Source organism: Lepisma saccharinum, chromosome 12, assembly GCF_977018435.1.
Source record: "Lepisma saccharinum chromosome 12, izLepSacc3.1, whole genome shotgun sequence".
In the NCBI taxonomy this organism is placed as follows: Eukaryota; Metazoa; Arthropoda; class Insecta; order Zygentoma; family Lepismatidae; genus Lepisma; species Lepisma saccharinum.
The window spans coordinates 58,393,807-58,410,705 of NC_139240.1; the positions used below are offsets into that span (position 1 = coordinate 58,393,807).

Consider the following 16,899-nt stretch of genomic DNA (forward strand, 5'->3'; position numbering starts at 1 on the left):
TGTGATCAGCACCATGCTCTGGCCCCCTTTATGTGGGAACAAAAAAATTCTGAACTTATGATCACCCAACCAGGCTCACCACGTGGCAGTGTGGCACCCTACCAATTAGGCCACCGTGTCTCACAAAGAGGGCCTTTTACAATGAGGATTTTTTTAGTCTATCCTTACCATTAAAATGTGTTGTGCGTCTCCTGTGCAACACTGCACTCTTGACATTCGTCAAGGGGATTTTTGCACCACTATTTTAACATGAAGGTAAGTGTTATAGATGAGAGGATGATCCCTCATATTTTTGAAGAGTACAAAATGACAATATGTGCTGACACAACCAAAAATTTAACTCATCACCATCATCTGATGCCAGTAACCATGTATATAAGTAAATCACTTAAATTTATCCACAAAATTACCTGCGAGCTTGCAGGCCGCTGTTGATTCTGCATTCCTGCATAGTTCATGTTTAATGTGGCATGAGCAGATCCTAGAATAAAACAAAACATGCAGTGAATATATTGTATCAACAGGCTTATTGTGTAATTCTAAAAATCCATACAGCCTGCAAGAAATAATCTGACTATACCACTATTTTAACTTTGCAACTTGCAACTAATGGAATCGCAAAACTATTATTCACTTTAAAAAAGTGTTACACAAAAGTACAAATATGAAAGGATTAAAAAGATATTTATCAGAAATTCAGAAATTGCAAGTGGAGTCAGGGTTCCCAATAATTTTGGCAAGAATTTTAAAAATTTGAAAGAAACAACATTAAACATAGGATTAAAAGTTTGAAGCTTCTCACGTGCACATCAATCTGCATGAAGAATGCTGTAGGTTCAAAATGTTTGACCAAATTAGAAGGTACATGTCAAGACAATGATCATTTTCTGATAAACGAATTATACCTCTGATGATTAAAATGTGAAAAATAAATGCAAAAAGAATGTTGCACAGAATGATAGCACTATGGAAGTGTCAATGTGTGTAAAAGATCATGTAAGAAAAATATTAAGCCAATAAAAATAGGAACAAGTGTTCTCGGGTTACCAGCCAGGTTAAATTGGAGTTGGCTTCCAACGTTTCGAGGGCATACATTGTTCTCATCTTCAGGGAATCTCGTAACCTGAGAACACGTTTTCGAATCATGTCGCCAGGAAAGCTACAACTCCTACTTCCAATAAAAATAGTTAATTTTATTCAACTGCAAGCCTGTTAACCTTTGATCATCATTCCTTCATTACAGCAGTACTTCAAGAAAAATTATGAATAAAGTCATACATACACATAAATGTATTTCATGCTACTATCATTCAAATTCACTTTATGAGCACTAACATGCAGCTCCGCAAAGTTAACCAAAACAGTAATTGATTCTGAATCTTACGAAAGGACCCAAAAAATTAAATCTCATGTATACACAGATTATGAAAATCAATGCACTCAATATTCACATGCCAAATTAGTATTATCGATTTGTTCACAACCAGTACATGCTTAGGTTTGTCTGTTAAATACCCTTATGCAAGACTGTAAACTTTTCAGTCAAATGTAAAGATGATTAAATCCTCATTAACAAACCAAGATTCAAATAAAAATGGAACGAAGATGTCAATGCTCCAAAATTGGCATGGTAAGTCAATTCATTGTTTCTGGAGCATGGATGAGAAATATTTCTTGATACTCTCGCTAATTAAGTTCCTATAACATGATAAAATCATTGTGGAAAAAAGGTTGTTTTAAGCTTTAGTTGTACAGAAAAAACACTACATACATATGCTGACCAAGACAGCTTACAATTCAGTAGTAACGTTGTGAAATTATTTTTTTTTTACTGAAATAGACTGCCTTGGTTAGCATATGTAGTGCTTTTCTGTTAAGGCTTAATCATGTTACTTTTAGTTGTTCATATCCCATGATATAAAACCACTAATATATTTCTCTGACTTAACAAAAGCATTACAAATTATTTGGAAAAAGACCATTTCATTACAAACCTATCCACCAAGGAACCACACTCCACCTCATTTCCATAAACAACAACAAAAAGGGTTACTGTTCAATCTCAGCAGAATGCATTTCTTAATTTTTACAGAAGAAACTACTGACGAAAATAAGTTTCTGTAGCATTTTAAACGTTCGTGAAGGTATTTTCTTCCATCGTGGAATCTATTTGACCAGGAATATATGTATTTTTGAAGAAAAATATTTCTCCGATGCACAATTGCCGTTGCTTGTATTTGCTTTCTCAAGTGAACCGGATGTTGCGTACGTTTGATGACGTAACCTACTGCCAACGTTTCCAACCACGCCATTGTTTTGCAAGAAGATAAAAAAACGAAACACACATTCCTCATATTACTAAGACCACAAATTTTAACTATGTTTGCCTAACCTAACCTTACAGTGAATGGTTTGTGGGGCATTTTTCGGTTAAGAAGGTTGATGATCCACAACGCTACTCAAGCTGTGCCCGCCATATTGTGCGTTATGCAAGCAAAAAAGGAAGAACAATAATTATTGTTAATGTTAAAAATTGAAATTATTTTCATGAAAAAAGCAAAATGCCACGTTAAAGAATCTTTTGCAATGCAGAATAGATAAGTATGAATGTTAAAAATGACTAAATGAACGAGTGAGAGGTGTTCTGCTGAGATCGAACAGGTAATCAAAAAAGTGTACGACTGAAGATGACCGGACACCTCTCCGATTTTCTTCATATTTGGCATACTTACTAATTGAGGCCTGCTAATGACGAATTTGTTAAAATTTGTCGCAAACGTCTAGAAATTGCAAAATAATTGCGAACCATTGATGCTAGCCACACGAACCATTGATGTATGGTTAGGTTAGGCAAACATAGTTAAAATTTCGTGTTGTGGTGGTATCAGGAATATATACATTTGCTTGTGAAAATCTTTGTAATTTCTAGAAGTTTCCGGCAACTTTTCACTTCAGATTCATGATTAGGAGGCCTCTCAATTAGTGAGTATGCTAAATATGAAGAAAATCGGAGAGGGGTCCGGTCATCTTCAGTTGTTCCCAAAAAAGTTCCACATGAATATTATTAGTCAAACATTTACAACCTCAAATTTATGTACATCAAGATTCACAGTAAGTGTACCATCAGTTTACCTGCTGGTAACTGCTGTCCTCCCGCTAAATGGGAAACTTGTTTGCTCATGTCATGGGTAGACCCTGGTGGTGTTGATGTTGGTGCCGGACCAGGGGGGCCCTGAGGGGCCGAACTGTGTTGAAGAGTAGGATTTTGGGTGTGAAGGGGCCGTAATTGTGTGTTTGTTCCCTGCTGGTGATGATATCCTTGTACGTGATATGAAACGTCAGCTCCTACCAAGCAAGCAAAAAAAGTCAAGTGTTAATCTTTCAGTAACGACAAAATACAAATGTTGCATGCTAAGAAACTTTTTCTTATGTAATACATCCTGATGGAAACACTCACGATGATCGAACATTGAATAAAAACATTACTTATAGTAATACCAAGATAAACCACCAACCTGTCATCTTTTTACTACATTGTCTGCATATATAAATTTAAAACAGTTCATAAAAATAATTATGTACACTGTACCCTAACTTTATGTTGCCTAAAATGTGCATGAACAATAATGAAAATTTAGAATCCAAAATAAAAATGACAAAGACAAAGAACTAACTGAATGCAAATGCAAGGAACACAGGATAAAAACTTGTCATTTTCCTTAGCTGAAGCCAACTGATAAATTGCTAGACATGCCAATGCTGCAAGAAATTACACAGTAAATTTTTTTTTTTACATAAAACTGCAAAACTGAATACATTGTTTTTTGTTTTTAAATTGAAGTTTAATTACAATCTGGTCATTACATCTCACAATTCATTAACTATCTTATACACGAAAACTGCATATCAAAGTCAACTATTCTGACTTTGGCTTTGATTCAGTTGTTGCTTGTGCAGATAGTGTGTGCAATTATCATCTTTTAAAAAATGCCCGTTGTTCCCAACATGGTTTTCTAAATTTTCACACAACACAAAACTGACATTAATACTTCAAGTCTTTTAACATTCAGTAAAACTTAGGTTAATGTAAATGAACACCTAACCTATCATCATAACGTAAATTAATGAAAAGTACCAGTAACAAAAAAAATCATTAGTAACTACAATTGTTATGAAAATACTATAATTATTATGAAGACATTCAATCAACAGAATTTAACTAACTCAGTTATAATGTTTCCCTTTGTCTTGGTTACTGTGAACTTAAAGAAACAATTTCCTGCATATCACTGCGTTGTCTTATGTAAATGTAAAAAAAACTATGATCATGATGGGTGCACATTTTTTTCAACACTGGATTTATATTGTTTTAAATATTCTTATCTATGCATGTGTAATATTAAGAATTCCACCCTTCAATCATGCACACTAATTTGTTACATCATTTAGTTAACACAGTGGATCAAGAAAGAGAAGAAATTCGGTCAATCCAATTTAATATATTGTGCCTTTAAAACATATCGTCTGAATGTACAATTACATTCATTAGGCAAAAAGAATCAGCAAATATGTAGTTCATACACCACCACCGCCCCTTCGAATTAAACTACCTCAGATTATCTGCATAGTGATCAATCAGCTTTTTCCGCCCTCCCCCCAGAAATTGATTTTTCGCTGTTTAAATGAATTCTACATTTTACTATCTGATTAAAAAAATAATTCTATCCACTCAGAGGTAAATTGGTCGACACATGACACACAGCATCTTCAAATCAGCATCAACAAATACAACACTACATGACGCAAAATGAACACAAACAACAACACCAGAATTTATCAAAGTATATTTACGAATCAATTTCTTGGGTTTCATGCATTACTTACTTCCTGCAGCTGACAGAATCCTGAATTGATTTAACGTTGGAGGAGGGGGGCAATGTGGCATATAGCAATGCACAGGTTCCTTGTTGCCGTAACGGGAAACCATGGTGAGAGTCTGATGCTTATATCACACACGCACGCATACACACACCCGTACGAACACTCAAGATCCACGCTATTCGAACACTCCTCCAAATGGAGTAAGATGATTAAACCTCATCCAGTCAACATTGTTCACAAGCAACTCCACCTTTAACCACCACATACGGGATTGTATGGCAAAAGTTACTGTATTTGCCCCACAACATTAACTAACATATTGGTTCGGTAGGCGTCTTCCTTTCGCCAAAAACCACCGACTGTTAGAAAAAGAAACATTAGAAGCTATCTGCATAGAAGGGTGAAAACAACGTACGACCCAGCGCCCCAGTTTCTTCCTTCTGCGGTACACTTGAGATAGACCAATGGTTTCCGAGTGGCAAAGAGGACGCTGCAAGCAGTCCGAATATTGTCAGATCAATACTGACTCAACAACTCCCAGCCCACACTGCAGACGACTAGTTTCGGTGCCCACGTATAAGCGTACAGCGCCATGCGTCTCGTAATTACCCGCAAAGCTTAGCTAAAAGAACAGTTCCTTTAGAAAAACACGCCTGTTGTCACTTTCTCTATTCCTACCGTGTGATATCCACAGAAACAAAATCAATGACCACGCCTCTGAAAACTGTTTTCTCTGTACCAACCCCGTGCACGTGATACGGTACTAGTAAGATAGGCTGAGCCCAGCCTGGGTGCTGAGTAGGATCGACGTTGCCAAATCTCATCAGATTTCTTTCGGGAGACACGAAACATAAATTGCATCTTGTACAACATTGTTTCAAGGCGTTATTCATCACTAAATCGCTGGTGATATTTTTTATTTGAGTTTTATTCGGTCATGTATTATTTTTGCTTAATGTTTCTGCCGGCCCAGCTGACACCTTTCAAAGAACGTGAGAATTATCTTATAATAGGAAATAGTAAAAAAAAAAAAATACATATAGCCAGTATGTTACTGGTTAACACGCGACACATTGCAAGCACACATACATTGCTACAGATTTTTTCTATTTCATTGATCGGTAAGGAAGTTTCTTTTGCCACAAAAATCTGGAATTACCCAATCTCCGAATTTTCATTTCTGCAGTTACCGTTCAATACAAAATTAAATTCTGCTGCCCAAGCAACAAACTAACTCTCTGGTAAAGAATATAACTTATTTCGATCACACAGCACCCTTTTTGTGTATTAAGTGTGGCGACTATCCAAGCAAGATCTCTTCACCGTGTCGGCAATATGAAGAAATATGTGAAAGAGTGTGCATAATTAAGTTTGCTTCAAGTGCTGCTTGTATTGCAAGTTTAGGCGCTCATAAATTGGTTCTTCCCGTATGATGACGCCCCCTCCCAACTCGAGGCGAGATACTATTGAACTGAACACACGCTACCAACCAGAAGAGGTTGCGCGAGCAAACTGGAAAGGAAGCACTTGCATAAACCAGCTGTGCTGAATTTCCCAGTCTACCATTACGTCATCGACACACGTGCTGCGCTTTACACTATACATCATTGATCTATTCAAGTTTTGCATTATCCATTCTTACCGAAAATCTGTGGAGCGATTATAGGCATCATCGTAGTGTACTCAGTTTTAGTATAAAGTCATATGATCACGCTATGCATCCGAGTTGCAGCATCGTACATCAATACCGGACAGATTTTTTTCTTTTTTATGTTGCCACACCAAGAATGAGCAAGCAAGTTAGTTACAGGGTGTAACAAAAAGCTCGGAGCTTAAAGATCATTGCCTAAAAGTACATCTCCTCTTGCATTTAGGCTTTATGCGAACACACTTTCAACAAGCTAGTAGCCTGCCTTCAAAATAACGTATTATGCATTACAGCCCTTAAATTAACGAGTGTTGTCTTAATTTTAGTCTCTGTGGTAGCACTGTAATCGCATGAAAAAGTTCGAAGATTGAGAGTGATAATCAAATTTACATTACATGTAAATATCGCAATAAAATGTACATTTGGGCTAAAGGGCATTTATCTACTTTTTCTGGTTTTCCAGGGGGGGAGATCGGTCGCTTGGGGGAGGGAGGCTGCATTTATACATCACAAGGACACTACGTGAAACCATTAGTTATGAAACACTGATCCAAGATTTTTATTTAAAAAAATACAACAGTGTTGAGTGTTAACTTTTAGAAAGAGGAATCGTACCGGGTTAAGACTTTTTTTTTTTACGCAATTCAGTTTACAGTTAAGTTGGATTTAAGAAGTACTTTCCATATATTGGTCTTTCCCTGACTCAATCACACATGCGAGGACATACTAACGGTATGTACAGTCACAGACACTTCTGGGTTGTAACAATCCCATTAAAAGTCCCCCAGACGTGTCCATGGCTATACATAGCTACGGTACTTCTCACGGTTGCTTATGTTGTAACATCAAGCTGTTGTAATTCCCTCATCAAAAGCCTTTGCAACCTGCATGCACAGGCACTTTGCTACATGTTGAATTATACATCAATAAATACAAAACAGATCAATGTGCAGCAGCGTAACTTAGGGCCTAACTTTGGAGAGAAAGAACTTGAACTTTAGGTTCCAGAAAGTTAAAATCTACCCCTAACATGTAAATTTTTAATAAACCTGGAAATGTTATTGGACAAGTGCCCCATTGCCCCCACCAAGGTACACATATGCACGCTGCTAGTGATTAAAAATCATAAAAAAATCAATTTTACATCATTTGAAATGTAATAACAATACAAATACTGTTTAAAGATACACATTCTCCCTTTATGTTGCACATGCATACACACATGCACAGGGCATAATAAAAATACAGGCAAAAGCTTAGAATGAATTCCTCACATGTGGCGAGTTTAATTCTGTGCATATGAGGAATACATTCCTGAAATTTCACCCTGTACTATCCATACACCTTGTGCGTGTGTTGCTTCAGCACTAAATAAAATACCTCAAGGGACACAGCAATGTTTCACAGCACAATATCAAAACCCACAACCACTACCTGAAAAGTAAATCATCCATGGAATTGCTGGTCAAGCAATTTCTGCAAGGATCTTTATCATTAAAGTAGCTAAAGCCATGTTCCCATTATGCTTTACATGTGAAGTGGCAGGGATTAAGATCGAAACATAAATTAATAGCATATCCCCTTGAGCTTACTTGTTACAGTCATCATTGTCTGTAGCGATACCAAAGGAGTTCACTACAGTGCTCACATTTTACACGTGCTCACAACTAAACATTACTGCTGACCACTGAACCTGTCATGGAAGGGACTTTTCCATAGTAACTTGGAATATTTGCTGTACAATGTATTGCTTTATTTACAAAGGTTCTTGGTCTCATGGGGAAATAGGTTTCTGGTGTCCTGCATTTATCAATTGTAAAGGGGTCTACAAATGATTGAAGCAGTTTCATGATGTTAAGTTGGTTCAAGTAATGGGGGTTTTCTGTTCCCGTGGTGCCGCTGAGCATATTCGTGACTTTCTGAAACTTAATGCTTTTTGGGCAACCTCACACTTTAGAGTTTAAGGCCCCTCTTCTTCAGCGAACAACCATTACAGAATACTGATATCTTGACATGTTAGAAAATTGGCTCATGCCACAGTTGGAGACAGACAGTGAGAACTTTATCCACCAGTTAGATGATGCTTCGCCCCAGTTCTATCATGATATCCACGAATTCTTAACCCCCAGAGCGACAAACAGGTGGATCTGTCCTGGAAATTATGATCAACAACTGCTGTTCGGTGTCACTTTTTTGTGTGTGTGGTTATGTGAAGGATTTAGCATTTGTGCCTCCATTACAGAGTGATCTAGCAGAACTGCGGGCTCATATTCATTAGTGCTTTTGATCAAATTGATACCGACATGATGCATTGCATTTGGGAAGAATTTGATTGTAAAGTTTATGTTGGCAGGTGTCACAAAAGCATGGCTTTCCTTCTTTTTACCCTACCGCTAAAAATCACATCTATGGTACAATGTGAATTGTTAGATATATGTAATTATTGTTACAAGGGTTTCATCCTTCATTCTATGCACAAGGATGATGCATGACACACACAAGAACTACTTCACAGATTTAGCAACTCATCTCAGAGGAGAACAAAAGTGATTTCGTTGTCACTTTTAGGCCTGCTTCAACCTGTGTAAACTTACCATGAGACACTTGGGCTAGTTAGTCACTACAGGCATAGCCACTGAAGCAAATTAACAGCTGGCAAACTGTGGATTAGTTGAACATTCTCAAATATCTTATATGCGAGATTTAAGAATAAGGTAAATAGGTATTTTATTGTTGAATTGATTAAGATTCCTTCTTAATGATTATTCTTAGAAAGTAAATATTTTGGGCATAATTTGTAAACCTTTTTTTTATTAAAACACTGTTCAAAACATGTTTAAAACAAAAAAAATTGCCAAACCTGCTTTTTGTGCAACAAATTTCAAAATTGGACACAATTATGCGAAGACACACACTAGCTCTGCCTGTCCGAATTTTGTAATAAAATCATAGGTCCAATGTAGGTTTCATCCCATCCCTGGCAAAGAGAAGAGGTACAGGTGTACCAAAAGCCTAAACACTCTGACACTGTAGACAAGAGTCAACTGCAAGCGAGCTGAGGGAGCATAGGTGATGCAATGAAGTGTTTACCATGTAATCCTGACCTTGTGTTGCCAAAGGTATGGCTTTCAAGGCATCATCCCTCACCTTTGTTCAGTGTTTATATCATCATAAAAGGAAAAACTGTACATAGCAAAAATAGAGAAGTAATCTTTTAACGTTTTTGACACCGGAGCATGGGCAGGAAGTTGTAAGTATGGTAACATGAGGGAACTCGTGCACAAGTGAAGAGGAAGGAAAAGTAAAAAACAAAAAAAACTAATAACTGTCCAGCCATGCAAGGTAGTGTAGGTAAACAGATAAGAACCACTGCATGACAAAGTTACGCTTCTGCCTTTGGTGCAAGAGTTCTGACACCTGCTAGGAACTCCAAAGTGTCAATATTGACTGAGCACAGTGGCATACAGAAGAATTTCTTTTCGGGAGGGGCTGGAATTGTAAAGGTGGTTAGTACATAGCTGCCTTGTAGGGGGGGGGGGGTACACAATAAGATATTTTGTATATTTGAAACTTTCCACTCTCAAAAATGGCAACCGGTGGTCATTTAATGGAGAGTTTGAATTTACTACTTCAGATTTTCCAGTTCATCAATTCTTGTATTTGAAAATTTGGTAACACTTCGATATCGTCCCAACGGATTTCTTCTCTCTACACAAGAAACTACTTACGGAAATTAGTTTCTGTAGCATTTAGAAGTTCGTGGAGGTATTTTCTTTCATGGTGGAATCTATTTCACCGGCAATTCATATATATTTCAACAGAAATATCTCTCCGACGCACAATTGCCATTGCATTCATTTCCAACCACTATGTGAACCAAATGTTGCGTACGTTTGATGACGTAACACCTTGTCAGTGTTTCCAACCACACTGTTGTTTTGCAAGAAGATGACAATTTTAACTATGTTTGCCAAACCTAACAGAACCTAACCTTCCCATTCATGGTTTGTGGGGCTATCCGTGCAATGGTTCGTGGGGCTATTCATGAATTGGGGCTATCCATGACTGGCTTGTGGGGCTACGCGTGCATGGTTCGTGGGGCTATCCATGCATGGTTTGTGGGGATTTTTCAGTTGAGAAGGCATTTTTCGGTTGAGAAGGTTGAAAACACTGCATACCAACTGATGATCTACCACGCTAGTCAAGCTGTCTTGCCATATTGTCTCTTTACGCAAGCCAAAAAAGCAGGAACAATAATTACTCATGTCAGAAATTGAAATTATTTTCAAGAAAAAAGCAAAATACCACCTTCAAGAATCCTTCGCAATGCATAATAGGTAAGTACGAAAGTTAAAAATTATGAATAAACGAGTGAGAGGTGTTGGGACAATATCAAAGTAGTAATGAAAATGTACATTTAAGCTGATTTGACATGGTGACAAGTCACACAGTAAAAAGCTATTAGGTCTTAGCCCTGAAAAAGTACTTAGTTTATAGAGGGACCATGCGCAAAACCATGTGTTGTGTGCATCGCACTCGCACATGGAGGGGAGGGGTAGAGTGGAGCAGGCTTCACCTTAGACCAAGCTGAAGGGATGGAGGGGAAGATGCATGAACGCTTTTGGCTGAAGGATATTTTGTTTCTGGTTGCTCTATAGTTTCTGATAGACAATGGATGACATCCAATTAAGATTGCACGCTAATTATTATTAATGTGTAGTATTTGATTGATATTTTATATTAAGCAACGCTTTTCTGTCACTTTCGGTTAATTGCAGCAATGAGGATGGGTGATATGATAAAATTTATGAAGGAACACTTACAAAGAACATCCATGCTCATGCCAGGATTCAAACCCAAGAGCCCTGGCACTGAGTGTGCTAGCCATTCCACCATGGAGGTTGGCAGTGTAGAAAATAAAATTTAAAAAACAGGCCTTCATGAGTGTCATTCTGATATTTCTTTCATTATTTCCAGGACCTTACCCCAGGTTTTCCTACGAGTTTAAAACATAAAAATACAAATAATGTACTAGGCTAGTTGAGAGGAAAAGGTACAAAGTTTGGAAGATTAAAATAGAAAGATTGAGGATTGGCAGCACAATGAAGAAAATTAGCAAGAACCACAATCAATTCCATTTTCTATTTTTCCTGTGAACAATCGCCATGCACACATTCAAGAAAGTATTGAATAATAACAGTAATATTATCTTAATATGCATTTATTTTCCCCCTAAAGAGTGAAAGTATATGTATTTTCTGTGTACAAACACATCAACCCTCCAAAGAAAAGCAAAAGCTAGTCTTTCAGTTCATACCTTCATGTACTGCACTGTACCCCGACAATGAAATGTTACAAGCAAGTGGAGACAACCTACACAATGTTGTTACTACATTTTACGCTCAAGTTGGTGCAATGGAATTTCATTTTAATGTGACAATAATCATATGCACATGTAAAATATCTGCCTTGGTAGTTTCAGCCCACAACCATCAATTTCATTTCCACATATACTGGGCTTCGAGTGTATATCTCTCATTTTGCCTGTTCGTGCATTTCTGTACACTAACATCATACACGTGAACTATTTGGTGCTTGAGCAAAATCCTCCACAGGTAACATAGTAGTGACTTATAAGAGTCCTTCAACTCTTATTCCTATGTACCGTGGCAACATAGGTTTATGAGCAACATGGGCAGTAAGGTAAACTCATATCCACACAAAGTGGCACATTTTATAGGCTTGAAGAATTCAAATGTGTGTCACTTTATTTGAACAGGAATACATATCCATAGAAAAATTATTGTAGGTCTGGTTGGTTAGAATAAATAAAGTAGTAATGAATGAGTCAGATACTGCCACTGGAGGAAAAAAATCTTACTTTGAATTTAGTACGTTTCAAATAATTAATATAAATTATTTGCATCAAAATTAATGCAATATACTCTCCAAGTATTGGGGCAGTGTAATCTCGGTCCTCCCTAATCGGTATGTCCTTGCATGCATCCTAAAATGCACCCAGAATCAACGAGTCACTGAATTTTGTCTAAAAATAAATGTTCTTACGTTCTTGCATGACTACTCAGGTGCTGTTCCAACAGTGGGCTACAGCTCATCTTGTCAAAATGTCATTGTAAATAAAAATGTTGGGTGCTTCCTCAATGGTTTAATGGTTAAGTCATCACCTTGTCATCCAAGAGTCCTGGTATCGATATGTGGTGGAGGCACATAATGGACTTAAACAGCAAAACATACGGTCACAGTACATCTAAGTTTCATGTGCTGCACTAAGGATAGGTAAATTGTAGAGGAAGAACTGCAGTGTCGGAGGAAAATGCACAGACTCATTCTTGCGTTGGACCCGCTCGCGAAACTATCGTCAGTGGCTGCTAGTAATTCGGAAGTTTCACCACCAGATGTCTCAGTGGCAAACTAGTTTCCTTGATCCATGGCGTTAAGAAAATAAAATGTCACACACCATGGTAATGCGGTCTAAAGTGCAAGGTATGGGATGCATGCACGCTCGAGTTTCCTGGGGGAAGCATAACTTTTCTTCTGAGATTTCGACCTGTGTATGGAACTGGTGGCCACCCACCATTGTGAGAAAATTGGGAAGCTACGAATGAATAGTGTAACCCAGTCATGGAATAATAACTGAGGGTTCATTGTGCTAACGACATGTCACTCTCTAACTGGTTAGATGATTGCCCATCTTTGACGGAAGTGAGACCAGCAGTCTGTAGGTAGGCACTGGTCCTCACGGGCTGTAATGCCACGGATTATTATTATTACTATTACTAAAAAAATGAGTGTTAAGATAATAATGTACATAATAGAAACCTTACTTACTTGGATTATGTAATACCAATATCAAGACCATAATATATTTTTATTTGAAGCCGTGCCCACCCAAAACCATGATCCACCGTGCCAGCACTGTGATCACTGGTCCTATTATTTTCAGCACTCTTAAAATTTGTACTTACTTCAATTTTTTGCTACTCTGTCCTATTACAATTGTAATAAACCTTAACTTTTTGTGATCAGTTAGAAAAGTTGTCATATTCAAGGTATTAACACATATTCTTGTGCTACTTTACAGCAGCTAAAATGAAATATAACTCATGACTATACAATGATGGCAAAATGAACTAATATTCACAAGATTTATTAGTATAACCTCTCTTCTGAAAAAAATATCGAAATCTGAAAGATAAGTTTGTGAATAAAGTTAAAAATTGTATTATTTAATCTATGTTCAGTTTCACGGCATTTTTTCAACATTTTCATTGGTTGGGGGTAGGATGCAAAATTTCCAAATGCAAGGAGGAAAAAGAGGACGACGACTCCTCCGAACACAGCAACCATCTCATACAAAATTTCCCCTTAAATTTTTCAGGGTAAGGAGTCCTTTTTTATATCAGCGATAATAATAAGCAACTAGTTTTCAAATATACCTTAGTAAGGATATTAATATCTCTCAGCCAGATATGTTATGATGGAAGAAGGTCTTTCTAGACACCCTGTATTACGAACAAGCACACACACATACAGTGCTCCAGGTGGTGGGTTTCAGGGGTAGTAAAATACAGGGTGCCTGATTTATCAAATTCAGTTCTAAACAAATATGTATTTTTTTCTTAATATTTCAAGTTCGCTTATGGAAATCTATCTTTCATTTTAAAATAACAAGTACAGTATGTGTTTTCTGTAGCAGGTGTATCATTACATCAGAATAAATCGGAACATGCCATTATAAATTGTTCTGTTGCTAACCGAATTTTAAAATATATGGTAGAATGTCCAGTGTAGTTATCCAATTGAGCCTTTTTTAAAAAGGAAGGTCACTCTGGGCCAAGAATTAATTACCTTTAATCCAATTTTGTATTAATGAATAAATTAAGTTTTAAGATCATATTTCAAAATGGGTAGCTTTATGTTAGCTGGATTCACCACTTTCTTAGACCGTATTTGGGGGGGGGGGTCTGGCTCCTGAATTATTTTGTTTTTTCTACATTTGGTGAGCGTTATGCCGTCCCCTCCCCCCCTCAGTCAGGAAAAATTAAACAAATTATCCTAACCTGTCTCATTGTGGCATCACTCCGGATATCCTAGGGTGCGAACAAACACCCATCCACCCACCTGTCATTCTATTTCAAGTGCACTGTGTATACGAGACCTTCCCCCACCCTCTTCTTTCTCTAAGGATTTCACACCTCAGTCAGGGGTCATGTGTCCTTGCCATTTTGGGTGACGTTACAAAAATCTTGGCGCTTCTGGCAAACGCGAATATAATTTTCCTATAAAAATTCTATTTCATATTTTTTGGAAAGCATTAGTCAAACATATCAGGGTGTTTTAGAAAAAAATAATTGAAAGATGCAAAGCCATCGCCTCTTTTCCCGTCTCGATTGCGAAATCTTTTCTCACCATTCCCCGATTCGACCTAAGAAAGCGAAAATTCACAGGATATGACGAAGCATCATGGAAGTGCATGAATTGGTTACGTCACTACTCCGCCCCTTCTGTGCACGACGCATGCGAGCTAAAACCGCACATCCCCTCTAGGTAGGCGTCCTGTGTTTACAAGTCCGCGTGGCACAATCGACGCATTTGGTAGTGCTAGTACTATGTAAATCGCACGGGATAATCCTGAACTGTTTCAAGGGTGTTCAAGCATGCTAGAATCGTACCTGTATGCGTACTGCTGCTCATAATTACAGTCATTGTTGCATTCCTTGTAACACTGATGTCAGGGCCTCCCCGATGGCGCAGTGGTAGCGTCTTCGCCTTGTAATCAAAGGGTCCCGGGCTCGATACGCGGTGGACGCACATAGTGGTTCGGATTCCACTTTACACTGTAGGTCCAATCCCGATTAGCCTTACTGTGCATCAAGTGGACTTAAAACACCAAAGCAATCATTGGTGCTGAAAGAGGGAAGATATACTGCACTGCAGCAGTTACCTTTCCAGAAATGTTCTCTTGAAACAAAGTACCACAATACAAATCTCATTCATTCGCTCTGAAACTATGGACGGAAAAAGTCCAAAGGATGTCGATATGTTCCATTGCCACGCCATGTACACGGTGTTTATATCAGCCTCCACCTTCGTCCCCGATTCCCCAATATAAAATGGGCTAAGTGCCGTATTCATACAAAAAAAAAAGTGCACGACCCTGCGGAGCGCAGACGGGCGAAGGTACAAGTCGCTTCTTTCCAATCTTTTACAAAACTATATTCTTCCCAGAAATTGTAAGGTAAAAAGGATCTACAAGTATACGGCCTCAATGTATAACTTATCACGATACATTACATTCTCCCCTTCGCAAATACAGGGTGATCAAAAAGAGACGCAACCTTATGGGGAAATGATGATTATTATATTTGCTTGTTAGGTGGTGATTAACAGTGAAAACCGCATTAATGGGTGTTGTAAACTGCATAACAGCTGACCAGGCAAAGTTGTTGCTGTAGACATGTGATTAGCTGTGTTTTTGTTTTATCTTGTGAAGTTTCACAGCAAACATTGAGTCTTTAAATACATGATTCACCTGCGTGAATTTCACAATGGCGACGACTTCCAGCACTTATTGTTTTTGAACACCCTGTATTTGTTTTGCGCTTTGCAGGATGGAATTCCCAAGTGGAATGAGGCCGAGATATGCTGCCAGAATTCGAACGAAATCTGGCTATCGGGAGTTTTGCAACAGCTGGTCGATTCATAGGGCCCGTGCACACCTGTTGGGGGGAGGGGGCAAGTAAGAGTCCCAAGAGTTTAACGTTTACTGCAACGTTATTCATCTGTTTCCATCATCCCTTTTTTTTCTTTGGGAGAGAAGAGTTATATCCACTGCAACGGTAATTGGGTTATTAAATAAACTGTTCTCTTTTCGGGGAGTTCAAAAATTTCTCGTGCAGAACAAGCCCCATAGTTCAACACCATGAAGCGAACATGCTTCCTTCAACTACGCCACTGGCATGACCCAAATATCCAGGTGCATGACAAGCTTACAGGTTTTACCCACGATTCTTAATTATTTTGTACGCCTAAATAGGCTTCCAGATGAGCCTGTGATCATAAGGATTCTTGGAATCTTTGAGATGCCAGGAATGTGCCTTGCGGGTACAGGATGAGTTCCGTTCAACCATTTTGTTCGTAGCTGTCACGGTTGATAGTGGTCGGTCACGTCCTCCACAACGGGATATCTCTCTCTGTCCCGCACCTCTCCCCTCCCGAACTGGCAACCTTGCCATTTTGTTCCCCTTCCCTCGGCATGCCACGTCACGGAAGCTGCGGGCAAATTTCCGCATCAGAAAACGGTTGACTCGAGATCCTTCCCAACCTGCCATTCATAGAACGTGTCACCT

The 16,899-nt window shown here is 38.2% G+C and overlaps 1 protein-coding gene across 8 annotated transcripts in view; it reads right to left on the reverse strand.

Annotated features, from left to right (window-relative positions):
- The window catches only part of LOC145996132 (eukaryotic translation initiation factor 4 gamma 3-like), a 198,690-nt gene that overhangs the window by 119,686 nt on the left and 62,105 nt on the right, over nt 1-16,899 (reverse strand). For 5 of the 8 annotated variants that reach the window (XM_083132440.1, XM_083132437.1, XM_083132439.1 and 2 more), the window contains 2 exons: nt 3,133-3,345; nt 411-481 (listed from right to left, as the gene is read on the reverse strand). In XM_083132440.1, coding sequence (XP_082988566.1) covers nt 411-481; nt 3,133-3,345 — 284 coding nt within the window. Of the gene's footprint in view, nt 1-410; nt 482-3,132; nt 3,346-4,884; nt 5,573-16,899 lie in introns of those variants that run through there. The other 3 variants (XM_083132444.1, XM_083132445.1, XM_083132441.1) reach the window with 2 other exon arrangements.